Genomic DNA, 17536 nt, shown 5'->3' with positions numbered 1-17536 from the left:
AGGAGCACAGGCCTTCCTGTTCTAAAAGGGAGAAACTGGAAAGAAAGGGCCCATGGATCCCAAGCAACTCATAACCAAGCAGGGCAAGTTACATTAGATTTTAAGGCTCAAGAATCATCTGCTTGACACTCTGTCCTTCAGGCCATCAAGGCGGTGGCCCTGCCTTCCAGACTCCCTAGGGCAGCAACATGGCCCACTGAAACCAAGGAGCAGACGGAGGCTGGGCGTAGAGTGGGAGGGCAGCCCTGCCCACCTCTGAATCGTCTTCAGGCTCATTCTTCCCTTATCTTGTTCACAGCCAGGTAATTCTGTTGTCCCATCCATAAAATCCCAGAGGTCTGACAGCCTGTCTTCATCTTTGCCTAATCTCTTGTCGTGGTCCAAGTGGGCAGTGTCTCTGCTGTATCTCGCCACATCCGTACGCATTCCTGACTGATGAGATGAATGAGGGGTATTCTTATGCACTGATGATCCAGCCACACCCTTGGTGTTCCCTCCAGAACACACTTTCTCATTTTTTGCAAGGTTGAAAACCTGAGAACTTTCCAAATCTTCAAGTTTTGCCTTTTTGCTTAACGATTCCTTCTTCAATTTCTTGGTTTCCTCTCGTGTTTTACTATAAGCAGCAAGGCTCATCCAAGCCGTGCTTTCGATTTGTTATTGTTTCATTTGTTGTATGCATTAATGATGAATGTTGCTTTACTTTCCAAGCCTTGAAGCCAGATTGTGGATATGGTTAGAGGTACATGGAAAGAGACATGCACTTAATGTTTTCCTTCAAAGGGAGTTATATTAGTTAGGTGTGTCAATCAATATGCTGCTTCAAAAAAAAAAAAAATGCCAGAGCGGTTTTTTTTTTTTTTTTAAGTCTTCTCTGGTTTCCATCCTCCATCACAAACTAGATTACATCACAAACCACCATTTTCCCCTTGACTCCCATTACCCCAGCTTTTGTCAGTATCTTAGTGTTTGCTACCACAAGACTCTATTTTAGCTTGAGTGGTCTGGTATAATCAGCAAACCAGTTCTTATTTTTACATATGCAGAAGAGACAGGAACTTGAGAATATACTTTATTTCATTATTTTCTCTTTATGAAATAATACATACTTAGGAGAAAAAATGAGACATGAAAAGAAGAAAAGTTTGCCAGTTATGTGATTATACAAGGAAACTGCTGTTAATATTTTGCAATATATTTTCCAGTCCATGTGCACTTATTTAAATATCTGTAATTTTAGATACAGAATTATGAATTTTATAATATTGCATCCTGTCCTTTTCTCCTAAATTGACCACCAATATTTTTCCATTTTCTTTTTTTTATTGTTTTTTTTTTTTCAAGTAGGCTTCACACCCAGTGTGGAGCCCCATTTTTCCATTTTCTTAAATATTTTTTGAAAGAATCTTGAGTGGCTATATAATATTGTCAACAATGGTCAGAACATGATTTCGTTAGACACATAGGTTATTTGCAGCTTTTGTGTTGAACAGAAATCTTGGACCATAGCTGTATTTAATAAATCGTATTCACAAAGTAAAACATCTGGGTTATATTTTAAGTTTCTTCATGTATTCTTTCAAGAAACATATAGTGTGGTGGGTAATGTACAAACTTCAGAGTGATCTTTGAATTCATATTTTGTTTTTCCCACTTATATACCATCTTGAACACTACATTTCATCTTCCTTGGTATCTGACTCCTCATGGTGTTTTGTTTTTTTCATTCTTTTTTTTTTTTTTTTTTGACTCGACATGTTCTTAATGATAACTCACTGGGTTACAAGAAGAGTAAATGAAACTTTATGAAGCACTGTGCCCAGAACTTAACAGGTGTGCAATAATTATTTACTATCATATCATCAGATTGCTTTTGAGAAAGTTTGTGCTGGTAGACTATAACTGTTTGAATGTACTGGGGAGAAGATTGTGTATCTGAGAACATGCAGGCAATGTATATTGGACACCAGTAGAGGGCAAAAAACATTGGAAGATTCCAAGAAGGTGTGCCTTGCGGCCCCTCTCATTCTTGCCCTGATCTCTGGATCCCAGAGGCTACAAGATTCCCAACACTTGTTCTCGAGTATATGTGTGTCTTTTTTTGTTTTTAAGATTTTATTTATTTAGTTGACAGAGTGAGCTAGGAGAGAGAGACAGAGAGGGAGTGGGCGCACGAGCAGGGGGGTGGAGCAGAGTGAGAAGGAGAAGCAGGGGCTCGATCCCAGGACCCTGGGATCATGATCTGAACCATAGGCCAATGCTTAACCAACTGAGCCACCCAGATGCCTGTCACATATATATATGTATGTATGTATGTATATATATATATACATACATACATACATATATATATGTCTTTAATCCCCACATTAAAAACAAGTACATGTTTTGGGCTACATTTTTTTTTTTAACCTTATAGACTCTTTGCTTCATGGAGTGTCTGCCTACCTAGAAATTTTAGAACATGTAAGTGTCTTGTTTGTGTATTTGTATATGCCAAGCCAGCCATGTGTGCAAGCATGTTGTACCCTCCGTATACTACGTCCAGGCAGGTGGTTCTCTGGGCCAAGCCTAAATGGAAGTACAGTGAAAGTCCGATTGGCGCCCGGAGCTAAGAATGAGCAATAGGGCATGTACGTGAGCAACTGTATTTTATGAAATAATTCACCCTTTTTTCCAAAATCTTCAAAAACTAATCCAACCTGTTAGAAATTGGGCTCCAAAGTTTGCAGCCTTCCTTATACCCATCATTGACTCAGGCCGGTCTGCTTATTTCTCTTTCTTTCTTATCCCACATCTAAGGGAACACAAGGAAGGACAGTACCATTCGTGCATTCGGTATCCTTCTCTAAGAACTCACCCGCAAAGATTCTCTCAAAAAAAATGTTTGAAGAGAAGGGAACCGTATGCATGACTTCTGAGGGCCAGCTCTCTGCTAGATGCTGTCCTGGTGCTGTTCTATTTAATCCACAAAGCAGCTTGGAACCCTTGGCTTCCTAACATCATTGATAACCTGAGACTCTGCTCTGTAAGCTGAGCGGCTTTTCCCGATCCACCGCTTGGAACAATGTCCGGAAAGGAGCAGATTCTCAAAAATAGTAATTGGTAGTAAGGAGGGCACGTATTGCATGGAGCAGTGGGCGTTATACGCAAACAATGAATCATGGAACACTACATCAAAAACTAATGATGTACTGTATGGTGACTAATATAACATAATAATAAAAATATAACAAAAATAGTAATTGGATTCTAGTAACCTAATAGTAATCTCTCAAGATTCTGCAACTGGTAAGGGAATAGGCCATATTCAAACTTGAGGCCATCTAATAATTGTGGCGAATGTTTGCTGGGTTCTAACTGAGTGCTGGGCACAGTGCCAAACATTGTAATGTATACTAATTAACTCTTTAAAATAGCCCCACCACCACCACCACCACCACCAAGGACAGATACTTTTAAACATCCTTGTTTTAAAGAAAAGTCACGGGTGTAGTGCTGGAACTAGAATTTGAGCCCAAAAAGTGTAACCCCTAATGCCATGGTTTTAGTCAGTAAATTATACTGTGTCTATTAGTTGCCTGCTATTTCATTATATGAAATGGTGCTAACTGTTGTAGGAAAAGGGAGTTTTGTGGCCCAAAACTTTGGGGAAACATTAGGTTAAAGGAAATTAAACTTGGTTTCCTACTTTAGGAATTCTCTGAGCTTTCAGCATACTACTGCCACTTAGGAATCTTCAAGACAGGATATAGAACGCAGCGTTTTTTAAATTACTTGGTCCCCGTTTCCCCCAGGACACTATATTAGCATCTCCTGGAGCCAGCATTCTGTAGAACACAGTTGGGGAAATGCTTGCCAAACTCAACAGATTCTGCTGTATCCTCTCCCTCCTAAAGAGGAGAGTGAGAGATACATCCAGCGAAGTCAGCTCCATTCCTGTTAGATCATGGAGTTATCTATTGATTCTTCTCACGGTACTGCATGTCTGTGTTTTAAGGAAAATAATTAGTGCTTTTTTTTTTTTTTTAACATTTCATGTCACTTTCTTACAGTGAACTAAAAGTAAGTATTGCATGAGACTAGGATGGATCCGCCTCACTTTTGCAGTGGTGATTCCCTGTTCCCCTGAGCTATTAAGGCTGATGGAATTGTGGTCACCATTTTGCATGAGCCTCCAGCGAAATAGAAAGTTTAACCATGAAAACTCAATACAGTCCCTCTGACGTTTTACTTCCTATTGGCTCAAAAGGTGATCAGTTGCACTGTATGTATAAAAATATCTGGTCTTTGCTTTTATTCTTTGAAAAACTACCTCCTAAACTTATTTTCAAAACATTTAGGGAGATAAATTGACTTAAAATACTTGAAAGTTCACGAAACAGAGCACTGCAGTAAAATAATGTTTGTACAGGGAAAGAAACACACACACTTTCTGGTTTTTTGGCCAGCAGTTGTGCTTTCGGGATATTTCTTCCATACAGTGCTGTATGATAGAGACCAAGATTTATAGTTGGTGATTTCCTGAATAACAATTCAGAGAGCAAATGCCTCGGTGAAACAACTTTCATATGTTCTGCAAGGCACAAAGTAACAGAGTAGAATGGATCATTTGTCTCATGGTTTTTAGAAGGGTCTTTTTAATTTTGTCTTTTGGGTCTCTTGCAAGACAAAATGACATTAATTATTTCTCTTTTTCATCTTAACCTAGAAAATTTTAAAAAATAAAAGATGGGGAGAGGCTGCTTGCATGGGAAAAAAAAAAGGAAAATTCCTTTTACTTCTCATTTCTCTGTGCCCAGTGAGTGATCTGAACTTTCCCTACAGAGAGAAGGGAAAACAAGCACGTGGATAGGAAAGCAGTCCCTTTATCCTGAAAAGGGAGGTGAAGTTCTGTAACAACTCTTCAGATTCTCATAATAGCTTGGACTTCTGCTTTAGGATGAGATGTTCACATAGTGGTGTTGTGGTTCAATAGTAGTAATCAGTAGAAGGAATAGGGAAGAAGAAGTAAATGTAAGGGCATCAGAAGGAGGCACAGACCAATTCTGCTTTTCATTTCTGAGGGTTTTTAGGTTGGTTTTTTTTAAAACAGGCTCTTGATGACGTGAGGTCTTTGTAGCTTGATTTTGTGTGTACATACGGTATGTCCTGTCCATATGTAAATCATCCATATATAGATTAATAGAATAGAAGTCTAGAAATAACCTTTTCATTTGCAGTCAATTTTTTTTTTTGTAAGGACTCCAATTTAATGGGGGAAAGCATAGTCTTTTTAACAAATGGTTTGGGATAACTGTAAATCCACATGCGAATGAATGAATTCAGACCCTTAACTCTCAAAATTTACAAGAAATAACTGAAACTGGATCAAAAGCCTAAATGTAAAAGTTAAAACTGTAAAGTTCTTCGAAGAAATGTTTGTGACCTTCAGTTCTTACATACGACACCAAAAGTACAGGCAACAGAAGAATAAATGGGACGTCATCAAAATTAAAACCTCTTTGTTCTTCAAAGGACAACATCAAGAAAGTGAAAAGACAACACAGAGAGTGAGGAGAGGTATTCAAATCATTTATCTGATAAAGGACTTCTATACCAAATATATAAAGAACCCCTATAACTCCATTATAAAAAGACAAATAACCCAGGTAAACCACGGGCAATGGATTTGAATAGACACTACTCTAACAAAGATATACACATGGTCAATAAGCAGATAAGGTTTTCAGTATCATTAGCCATCCAGGAAATGAAAATAACCAGAGTGAGGTACCACTTTTCATCTACTAGGACGGCTGTAATCAAAAAGACAGCAAAGTGTGGGCAAGAATGGAGAAATTAGAATCCTCTTACATTCTTGGTGGGAATATAAAATGTTGCTGATGCTCTGCAAAACCATCTGGAAGTTCCTAAAAAGACTAAACACAGAGTTGCTTTAAACCCAGCAATTCCACTTCTAGATATATACCCAAGAGAAATGAGAGCCTATGTCCATCTGAAACCAGCACATTAATGTTAGTATACAAGTTAGTAGTATTGTTCCTAGTAGCCAAAATGTGGGGAAAACCCAGATGTCAATAAACTGATAAAATGCGATTTAGCCATACTGCGGAATATTCCTCAGCAATAAAAAAGCATGCAGTACTGCTACATCCTACACCATAGATGAACCTTGAAAACAGTATGCTAAATGAGGGAAGCTAGTGCCAAAAGGCCAGATATCGTAGGATTCCCTTTACATGAATGTACAGAATTGGCAAATCAATAGAAAATACATTAGTGAGTGGGGAGTAATGGGATAAATGGGGAATGACTATTAATGGGTATAGAGTTTCTTTTGGGAGTGATGAAAATGTTCCAAAATTGATAATGGTGATGATCTCACAACCCTATAAATGTTTAAAAATCATTGCATTGTACATCTTAAATGGGTGAGTGTATGGCATATGGATTATTTCTCAATAAAACTGTTAATAAAACAAAATCATATTGCATAATTGCACTGTCATGTTGAATTCCATTATAACTTTAGGCTCATGGACTAAAACTCAGTTTAGAGTGTTAAATGACTTGTTCCAGTACATCCAGCTACTGATGGCAGAGACAGACTTCCTGAACATCAGGCCAGTTGTCTCTGCATTGTGATCATTAGAGGAAATTTGGCCCCAACAGACCATAGAAATCACGCTAAGGACTTGGATTGGTTTGGGGGGATAGCCCTGGCTTCTGTAACAGATAAGCCACTGAGTTGAGGTTGACAATAGAAGTTTAAATCTTGCTCGTGTAAAGTTCAGTAATGTAGGACAAGGACGAGGGGCCACAGGCACTTCTTTACCACAGTTATTTGGGGAACCAGGCTGATGGTAGTGCTTCTCCTTTCTCTTTCAAAGCTGCCATGAGCTTTATTTTTTTTAAGATTTTATTTTTCTTTTACTTCTTTATTTTAAGTAGGAGCCACACCTAGCGTGGGGATTGAACTCACAGCCCCAAGATCAAGAGTTGCATGCTCTACGGACTGAGCCAGCCAGGTGCCTCCCCCCTTGCCATGAGCTTAAGTATCCTGGCAGTAGACAGCAGGGGAGACAGTGGAAGCTCCACTCTGGGAGACTTTCCTGAGGCACGCCTAGGGGCCACACACGCCTAGGGGCCACGCACATCATTTCCTCTCCTAGTCTGCGGTCACAACCCCGCCACTTGGCTTCACACAGATACGGCGGGACTGGGAAATGTCGACCCTGGCCAGCAGCCACTCCCAGCTGTCTCCTAGCTTCTGGGATGAGCCATTTGGTATCTCGGCTCCAAGTTTTTTTGTTATACTTTTGAAAGGTAAATCGAAAGGATTCTCAGCCCACATGACTGTGTCCTAGTTGAGAAGTTCGCGTATTATAATTGGTGCTTTGTTGTGAGGTATTTTAATACCTTTAGAACAAGGTTAAGTCGCCAGTCTCTGATTTTTTGGTCAGAGTTTACCACCTGTTCCAGAAGAATAGTCTTGCTCTCAGTCAGCTTTTGTTCATCCTCCACTGACTACTAATTAAGAGGAGTTTCCAAGTAGTATATTTTAAAGACTCTTTGAGATCTTGTCTAGGCCTACAGGAGTTCTCTGAGGAAGTGACTCCACTTGGAGAGGGTCGAAGCTTTTCATACTCTGCTTGAAACAGCACCCAGAAGAAGCAGCCTATGCCATTCACCATTCAGCATTTCAAGGCAGGTGACAAAGAGGGAATTCTAAGAGGATAAATGAAACCCCAGGAAATTTACTCAATTGTGACAGTCCCTATGCTCTTCTCAATCCCTTATACTGAGACAGTAGTAGCACATATGTCCCCAAACCATGGAACTCCTACTCCTACTCTGGAAGTAGCCTGGGTGAGTCATGAGAAGTTCAAAGTTAAAATGAGAGGAACAGAGGTCCTGGCAGCTTTTTGAAGTCTTTTGGTTACCAGTTGTTTGGCACAGGGCTTTTCTGAGCCTCAGATTATCATCTAAGAATGGCAATCTTAATAGCACCTCTTCTTTATGAGGTAATCTTGAGGATTAAATGATTATCCCCATGAAGTATTAAATACAGGTTCTAACACAAAATAGTACTTTAATAGGAGTTATCATTGATGATAATGGCTTCATCGTTTAACTTTCAAGGAAGTGAAAGGAGATCTCCCCATTTATGCTTAATGTTGCAAAAATGCTACATTGACGTATCTTTGGCGGGGTCCTGAAGATTTCATGATGCAGCTGTGATGCTTGCAAAAGTTTTTCTTATGCACTCAGAATCCGTCATTAAGTAACAATTTATGGGGGACCTACTATGTTAAACACATTGCCAGACACAAAGGGATTGATTATAAAGTGGAAGAAGAGATGGCCTTTGCCTTGAGTAATTCGTAATGTCATAAGCATTAGCAGTGGCTATATTTTAAATAGGCTGTAACTAACCCAACTTCTCGGTATCAGTAGTGTTGGAAGCCAACTGCACATATATTCTAATATAGACAGAAGTAAATGTGATGATCTTTTTTTTTAGCAAGCCCAAGTCTAAAATACCATATATCACTTTTTGTTTTAGCTTACTGCCCTTTGTTCCCTATTGTCAATTTAACCCCCTCCACTACCAGTTGTCGATTTACCTCTCACTCACGCCTCACACATATACTCCAATCATGGGATTGTTAGAGCATTTATATATTGTGTGGAAAAACAATGTCTTAAATTTTTAAGCTAATTATTCAAAAGCAGATTGTGTTTTAATATGAATTAGCATAATGCTGTGATTTGTAGTTGATATAGATTAGAAAATTAGCCTAGTACAGTGGACTTTAACTTGGCCAGATTTTTATTTAAAAAGCAACATTATTATTGATTTCTTAATTTTTAAAGAATTTCTCAAGGCTATGTACTCTTCAGTAATTTGAAGCAAGGCTTGTATAAACCAAACATCCCTTATACACTTTGTACGTGGCATATGAAAGCCAAGTTCTTCGTCTCGTTTTACCAGTTCCTTATTCTCCCAGTGTCACAGTCTCCCGAAGATCTTAAGTCTGGGAAAAATTTGATCATCCCATCCTTCTAATTCTCTATCCCCTCAGCAGAGGAGAAAACAGGCCCCAAGAGGTTAGGGGACGTTCTTGGGGTCACACAGTTGACATGGGGCTAGATCCCCGTGCACAGAGCTCTCTTCACCCCAGACCCCTCGCCCTGGCTGGCAATATTTTCCTCTCCTCTGACCTCCTTTTCCAGGCTGTCACCAAGTCCTGTTACTGCTTCCTCAGCGTGTCTCCTGGTTTCCCTCCTTTCCATCGCTTCCTATCTAATCCAGTCCCTCAGTTCCTCACAATGGAAAAGGCCTGAAAGAGCGCTGTGTCTCACGGCATCCATCACACAAGATGAATTTTCTCTAATTACCGCTGTCAGCGTGTCACTCCTTTGCTGCGAGGCTGCCAGGAGCTCCCTGCTTCCTGTGGCAGCAGATAACACACTTCTCCTATGCTAGGTCCTCCAGAGTCTGAATTTATATACTCAGCTTCATTTCCTTTCTCGCCCTGAACCCCAGAAGCCCAAAGTCTTCTCTGGGTTTTCTCCATGAGTCAGCCCATGTTTCCCCTATGCCTTTAGTCTCTCTTGCTCCCCAGTTTCTAGTGCTTCTCTGCCTTTGCTTATACTCCATTTTTCTAGGCCAGATCCAGGTCCCATCATCTTTTCAGTGCTTTCCCTGAGTAGTCCAGCACCCTCCTTTATTCCCAGCCTTATTCTGAAGAACTACTGGGTAACATTGGGCATAATAACCTTTCTTATGTGGTTCTGTGGTTTTTTTCCTTGGAATCTCACTGCCTTTTCAATTATATCTAATCCTCTTTGAAGGTAGGGTTTATGTTTCTATTTTTCTCATATATTCCACATTTTACGATGCCTAGTAAGTGGCCAGTAAATACTGTTTATTAGGGACTCCCTGAGCTTTTAAAAGCTGTTGTCCAGAGCTACAAGCAGTTGAGATGCTTTGAGTGTTCACTGCTGGGATCAGGATCACTTGCTAATATTGCAGAACAGTGTCCTCCTGTGCCAAATGCTGATAGAATCAGCTGCAGATGTGTGAATGGTCTTCGGGCAGGGCCTGGCCATAGAGGTATGGTACTCACACTAATAGTTCATGATTTGCGGGTCAGTGGCAGGGAGGTGGGGGCTCCTTCACTAAACACCTGCACATCTGCCTCTTGGATCTTACAGTAGGTAACAGTAGCTTGACAATGGATAGGAATAGCATTATCTTCATAAGTCTGGCAAACTCTCGACACACCAGTGTGAAATGTGAGCTGGCCCGCTCTCCCCTCCCACCGTGTGTCCTTGAGCCCATAATGACCTTGCTGCTCTCTTTTCTACAATATTGGCACAATGTCCTAAGATTTAATCTGATCTCTTTCTGAGATATTTTTTCATAACTCAGTAAATATTGCATTTTCCCCCCCAAAAGTTAAGAATGTTGTAATAAGTTCCTGGTATTGGAAAATGGAATGTATATTAATTGAGGGCAACATTCTGAATTTTTGATGCTACTTTTCCACACCTTTTTAGCTTTTCTGGTAGCCATTTCTGGACTGAGGCAGCTGCAGATTTTACAGTATCTTGGACTATGCTTTCCCCAAGGCATCAGCCCTAAAGTATCTCCTCCACTCTGGGTTCATAAACTTGGAATTATTTTTTTTCTATAATGTCAGCAGACTAATTCCACCCATACAAAATGGTTTGGCCATTTTCCTCTTTGGCACAAAAGAGAATTGGCAGAGACTCAGACAGATGAAGTTGACAAGCTCTGGCGTGGAAGTGAGTTCAGTGGCTCTGGGCTTTGCATCCCCCTTGCTCATCTCGTATTCTGAATCCTTGCCCACCCAGAAAGTCCTCTCCTCCCATCTCAGACAGCTAAAGATGTTTCAGATCCTGCTCCGTTTGTCAATAATCACCAACACACGTAGCAAGATGCTGCGTCTCTTCATCTACACGAAGTGACCCACCTGGAATCACTTGAAGGTTTTTTTCTCATCCTTCTAGGTGGATGGAAGTCTGCTTAGTTGAAGAATTGCCACCAACCACTGAACTGGAAGAAGGGCTCCGGAATGGAGTTTACCTTGCAAAGTTAGCCAAGTTCTTTGCCCCAAAAATGGTATCAGAGAAAAAGATCTATGATGTGGAACAAACGCGTTACAAGGTAACTGAGATCTAATTGGTTTTGGCTTCCATCTAAAAGTGAAAGTTCAGCATTTCATTTCCTTTCCGTGCTTTTACTCTTAGTGTTCCTACAAGGATTTTGTGAAATGGGGGGAGGGGGTGTCCTTGGTCTTTGAAGCCTGCTAATAATCATTCCTGAGGCAGCAGCAGTTTTAAAAGCAGAATGTTTCTATTTCTGGGCTGAGGCTGAGACACGTCTGATTTGTGGGGCTTCCCAGCCCCCTTCCATTATTCCTTCGTGGAGGTCATTTTTATTAGCCCCAGTAAATGTAAAAATGAGGGCATTCTACCCTCCTTTTTCTTCCACCACCGATGCAGTTTATTACTCCCTTTGTTCTCCTCAAGAAGTAAAGTACCCAGCTGGGACTTGAACTTGTGGCCCCAAAGAGTGAGGGCCAATGTGATCAAATGAGTAGTATCATTAAATAGCCAGGTGGGAATTCTGTTCCACTGAAGCTTTAAAACAAAATAAGACTTATTTTTTTTTATGCAACTTGTTTTAATTATTTTATGGCTAATTTGGGAGGACACATGGGGAGAAAGAAAACAAGACCAAAATAAACAACAATCTTGACTTGACTTTAAAAATGATTATTTTAGAGACGCATGTCTAAGTATTTACAGATAAAGTGATATATCTAGGATTTGCTTGGAAATAATCAGGAGGAGGATGGAGAGAGATTTGAGACTGGCCGTGAGTTCATAATTATTGAGGTTAGGTGATGGGTACATAGGAGTTCATTATACTGTTTCATCAACTTTATGTTTGACATTTTTCATTAAGAAATGAAAGAGGAATGAAAGAAGAAAAGGCAAGAACCAACCTAAAAGACTCCTCCATTAGATGTGTCTTTGAAAGGGACTTTTTAAATGTGTGGTGTTCTCTTCTGGAGTAAGTCTTTTTTTATGCACTTTGGGCCAGGATTTCTAAACCTCCCTTGAAATGTGATTCTTTATATTCTTTTTTTTTTTTTTTAAAGATTTTATTTATTTATTCGACAGGATAGAGACAGCCAGCGAGAGAGGGAACACAAGCAGGGGGAGTGGGAGAGGAAGAAGCAGGCTCATAGCAGAGGAGCCTGATGTGGGGCTCGATCCCAGAACGCTGGGATCACGCCCTGAGCCGAAGGCAGACGCTTAACCACTGTGCCACCCAGGCGCCCCTGATTCTTTATATTCTTAATTTATTATACAGTTGACCCTTGACCAATAAGCAAAATTTATTTTTTAAAATGTGTATATTTAGGGCCACCTGGATAACTCAGTTGGTTAAGTATCTGCCTTCGGCTGAGGTCGTGATCCCGGAGTACCGGGATGGAGCCCCACGTCAGGCTTCCTGCTCAGTGAGGAGTCTGCTTCTCCCTCTCCCTCTCCCCCTGCTTGTGTTTTCTCTCTCTCTCTCTCTCTCTCTCTCTCAAATGAATAAATAAAATCTTTTAAAAAATAAAAAAATAAAATGTATATTTAATTCAGAGCAAATGTTTGAATAATCATTTAGGCTAACCATAAATAAGAGGAATTGAGACATCATTTATGAGTCTGTTTTCATATTCTCGTCTTAAAGATAACTGAGCAAAAGTTTCTGCCTTGGATAATGGTAGGAATAAAAGTGTTTGTGTTTGTTAAAGTACTTTTGAGTTGATCAAGTCAACTCATATGTTCTCCCTAGAGTCTTAGCTCATTATGCTAGCTTTTCACAAGACTTAGTAAAGTCTTAGTAAAGTCAGTGATCGAGTCAGGCAAAATTATTTAATTTTGAAAAATAGTTCAGAAAAGAAAAGAAAAAAAATATTTATATCTCTACAACACAAAATAAATTAATTTGTCCACATTTTGCAGCCCGATTTTTCTTTCTTCATTGCTTCTATTATGGTTATTACCATGCTCTGGCCCTATTTCTACTAAGAGCCATGTAGATTTGATGACAGAGTTCAAGAGTAGTTGGGCTGGGCCCCAGTCCGTCTGGAAAGGGGGTTGTGGGTATTTTGTTTTGACATTGTGGGAGATGAGAATCAGGCCAGCGAGAGCGTCAGTGGATGGTGAGCCTCCAAGTAGAGGGTGGGCTACCTCTTTTCTCTTCTTGGCACATCATACACCTTTGAATAGAAGTGTCTCCAGTTCAGCTGTGGACCCTCTCATGGCAACTCAAACAGGCGCCATTTCCTCCTGGCATCAGAGAGCCTACCATTAGAATGAATAACAACTTCTCTTTGGGGTGGAGACAGGGGAAATATTTCCAGCCTCCTGTTACAAAATAAAATACCCATGGAGCCCAGGCAGGTGATGACATTCCTGAACAAAACACTGAGACGGAAGTATTGTGTTTGCCACCCCTGCCCATCAGGTCCCAGAGGACGGATATACAGAAGAAGGGATGATGCTAGGAGAAGGGTGGAGAGAAGGGGGGTGTAGCAGGGGGAGGGGGGTAGTTCCAGCTATGACGTGGGAAAGAGTACGGGACCAATGGAAACTACCTCTCTCTTCACTGGACAAAAGAGCCTTTTCCCCTCTTTTACTAAATTTCTGAGAATACCTAATGTCGTTGAAAGACAATTTTTAGTGAATTGCTGTTGTAATCAGAAAATTTTAGGGCCATTTCATTCATTTTACAAAATTGAAAGGAGTCAGACATTAGTGAACAGGAGACTTAGCTTCCTGTTCTTAGGTTCCTTAGGACTAAAGCCTGTCCTGTGTTCCTTTACAAGGAACTGCAGCAAAGACGTTGAGACACAAGGCAATGCTAGCTAGCCCAGCCCTAGCCCCTGGATACACCATCTGGCAACCATGAGTTCAGTGAGCATGGGCTCTGACAGCAGGTCTGCTTAAACTGCAGCCATAAAACATGACCTGCCTGTTACGCAGTGTGTCTCTGAGGCAAGAGCTCTGTCCCTGAACTCTGAAGGCCTCAGTTTGGGCACCAATGGCTCTGAGTTAAGCAGATGAGAAGCTTTCAATGTCTTTCTCATCCTGTTGTCTGCCAGCTTAAGTACAACCCTGGTCCTTCATGAATTTAAGGTCAGAAAAATGGCCTAGATATTAGAGTTAAACCTTCTAATGATGAATATCCTTTCCGTGGCCACCTCCACCACCCACTCCAGGTCCCAGTTCTGGGACCGTGTGGCCATGCCATGTGTGCTCTGGCTCCTGATACTGTCCCTCTTGGATACATCATGGTGTGCTGTAAAGATAGCCTTGTCCTGCAAGCACGAACCGTGTATGTCGTCTTTGCACTGTCCTCAGTGAATGGTGAAGGATGTAGCCCATGATAGATGCTAGGGAAATAGCTGTTGGGTAAAAAAAAACGGATGACAGTAGTTTCAAACAAGCCAAGACTATTTGATTCTTGGGGTGCTTCGAGTCTGACACTCTTCCTCCTAGTGTGATGCTAAAACCTCCTGCAGGACCACTCAGTGGGTGAGTGTAAAAATGTGGGCTCGTGAGCCCGCCCCCCTCAGACTACTGAGTCAGGCAGAATCTCTTGGCCAGGGACCCAGGAAGCTACACTCTTACTGATCACCCCAGGTGATTCTTTTCTTATGTATTACTTGGGTTTGACATAATCAACCATTATCTAATGGTAGATAAATACTATAATAAATTTTAATAAAATTATAGGGAAAGAAGATAAAGTTTTACTGTGATAGAAATACATACAGGGTAGGACTCATTTATCCACACAGCGCTTATCAACACCTGCCACGTGCCAGGCACTGTTGTGTGCGCTCAAGGCAGAGTGGTGAGCAAGGCAGACATGATTTCATGGCAGTTAGAGTTGGGCAGACAGACTATAAGTAAATAAATAGTTGTGGGTTGTGAGTGTATGAAGGAAGAAATTAAAGCCAGTGTTATTGATAGCAATGGACAGAAGATGAGCTTCTCTGAGGAAACATTTACCTCTGAGACAGGAAGAATGCGAAGAAAATCATCCATGTGCAGCTTTAAGGGTGGGGTACTCCTACTGGGAGGACAGTCTGGAGACAAGGAGCCTGTTTTTGAGAGCCTTGAGGAAGAAAAGAGCTTGGACAGACAGGGTGGCTGAAAGCCTGTGGTGAGGGACAGTAGTGAAAAATGAGACCATGATGGGAGATATGTGACTTCATCATAAGTAATTACAGAGGAAGCCATTGAAATGTAAAACAGAGGCATCATGGCTTTACAAAGATGCTATGTGGAGAGTAATTAGAGGATTAGGGTGGAGGCAGTCCCGTGAGGGGAAAACTCAGCCCAGGTGACAGGTAACAATGGCCTGAATAGCCAAGAAGTAAATGGATTCAAGAGGGAAAACAGCCTGGAGAGGGATTAGAAATGGGTAGAGGGCCATGAAGAGACGATGGCTGGGTGGACAGTGGGATGTGACCAAGGAGAGAACGTCAAGTCTAAAGGGAGTGCAGTGTCGAAAAGGCCGGGGCTTCCATGGTGGAGGCTTGAAAGATGAGTGTGTGTTCCCAAGGTGGTTAAGATGGGCGAGAGAAAGAGAAGGGAGGAAGAAGGGCATTCCTTGAGCCTGATGAGGCTCAAGAACAGAAAACAGCATCTTCCCAGACAGTACATTGGTAACTGTGGGCTTAGAGGAGATGTTGACTCTTTAGGTGAGTCTTAGATAGGGAGAGCATCTACGGTGGTTAGTAGTGTGAGCTGTAGAATCAAAGTACTTCAGAGGCTGGCTTCCTCGCTAACTTCACCTCTGTGAGCCTGTTTCCTCACCTGTAAACCTGAGAAGTAAGAATAATAATAATAATAATAATAATAATAATAATAGTATCAACCTTTGTAGAGATATTGTGAGGAAAAAATGTGATCATCCGTGCAAAGCATTGGCACAATGCCTGATAGAGGTGAGTGAGCTATGAAGGTTAGAGGTGTGGTTGTGAGGCTCTGTGAGCAGTGAATCGAGTAGATTATTTATTTGGACTTGGAGTCAGGAGTCCTACAACCTAGTCTTGACCCTGAACTTAACCAGTCAAAGCAATTCAAGTATCTTAAATACTTGGACCCTGCTGTCAGTTCCATCCTCTACAGAGGATTTAAGCAAATCAGAATAATTATTGGCTTCTGAGCTACCTTATTGTTCCAAAGAGCTTTGAGTCTCTTGCGTCAGAAGTTACCATCCAGAGAAGACTTCAATAATTCCTCATCTGTTCAGTCTAAGCTAGAATAACCTTATTTGCTAGTGAAATAGCAGAAGAAAATCAGCATGTACTTTCTAGTCCAATAGCTGGAAGAAGTTAGGTGGACGGACATGAACAACCCCTGCCTAGATAAGACGATAGACATGCCACCTCATCTAGTATGAGTACGTAGGACTGGTGAAAAAAAATTGACAAGGTGGAAGTGGTTATCATGGACTAAGATTATTTTGGACTAAGATATAAGAATGTTTAGAAGACTCTTTTTGTCCTAATTGAAGTAAATAAATTGAAGGTATTAACGCACATCACACACTGAGCTTTCTTAAGTATGTACAACATAGGCTTCTGAAGTCAGCATTCCTCAGATGTTTAAAATGGACAAAGGAGGGGCGCCTGGGTGGCACAGCGGTTAAGCGTCTGCCTTCAGCTCAGGGCGTGATCCCGGCGTTATGGGATCAAGCCCCACATCAGGCTCCTCTGCTAGGAGCCTGCTTCTTCCTCTCCCACTCCCCCTGCTTGTGTTCCCTCTCTCGTTGGCTGTCTCTATCTCTGTCAAATAAATAAAATCTTTAAAAAAAATAAATAAAATGGACAAAGGATTTGAAATCTGTCATTTCGTTTACTGCAGAAATAGGACTGAAATAACCTCCCTTTCCTTCAGTGCCTCGTACATGAAGCACTAAACCTTTTTCTGACCTTAAGTGGATAAAAGTTGCAAGCCTGGTCTTACAGCGTATAATGATTATAATAGCTAATATTTATTGCCTTCTTAGGTGCTCTTTGCAATTAACTGCTTTATGTGTATTCTTAATTCATCTCAACTGAAAGAAGCATACTATATACTCATTTTATGGCTGAGGAACCAAGATTCAAAGAGATAGGTAACTTTCCAGAGGTTACCTAGCTAATAAGACCACTAAATGGGTGGAGTTGTCTGTTTCATGATTTGGATGGTTGAAGCCCATCAGGCGAAGACTGCCCAGAAACCAACCTTCAAACAAGGGCCCAACAAAATTAAGTTTATTTAACTTGTGTGGCAAGAAAAAAGTACATCCCCATGAGACTATGAGCAGGAGAGAATAAGGGCTTAGTGTAGAGTTGGGCTTGTACTGGTGACTGTAATATGGATTAGGGAAGCAAGGACCAGTTATCTTTGGGAATTGTCAGGAAGCAGAGTCAATGTGGTG

General features: G+C 41.0%; 1 protein-coding gene across 1 annotated transcript in view; it reads left to right on the top strand.

The window, feature by feature from the left end:
- The window catches only part of IQGAP2 (IQ motif containing GTPase activating protein 2), a 242384-nt gene that overhangs the window by 96381 nt on the left and 128467 nt on the right, over positions 1-17536 (top strand). The window contains exon 3 of the mRNA XM_040622170.1: positions 11044-11200. Within this exon, the coding sequence (XP_040478104.1) occupies positions 11044-11200 (157 nt within the window). The remainder of the gene's footprint in view (positions 1-11043; positions 11201-17536) is intronic.

Source organism: Ursus maritimus, unplaced genomic scaffold, assembly GCF_017311325.1.
Source record: "Ursus maritimus isolate PB19 unplaced genomic scaffold, ASM1731132v1 scaffold_5, whole genome shotgun sequence".
Classification (NCBI taxonomy): Eukaryota; Metazoa; Chordata; class Mammalia; order Carnivora; family Ursidae; genus Ursus; species Ursus maritimus.
Note: the sequence above shows the minus strand (reverse complement) of the source record. Positions and strands in the feature narration are given on the sequence as shown.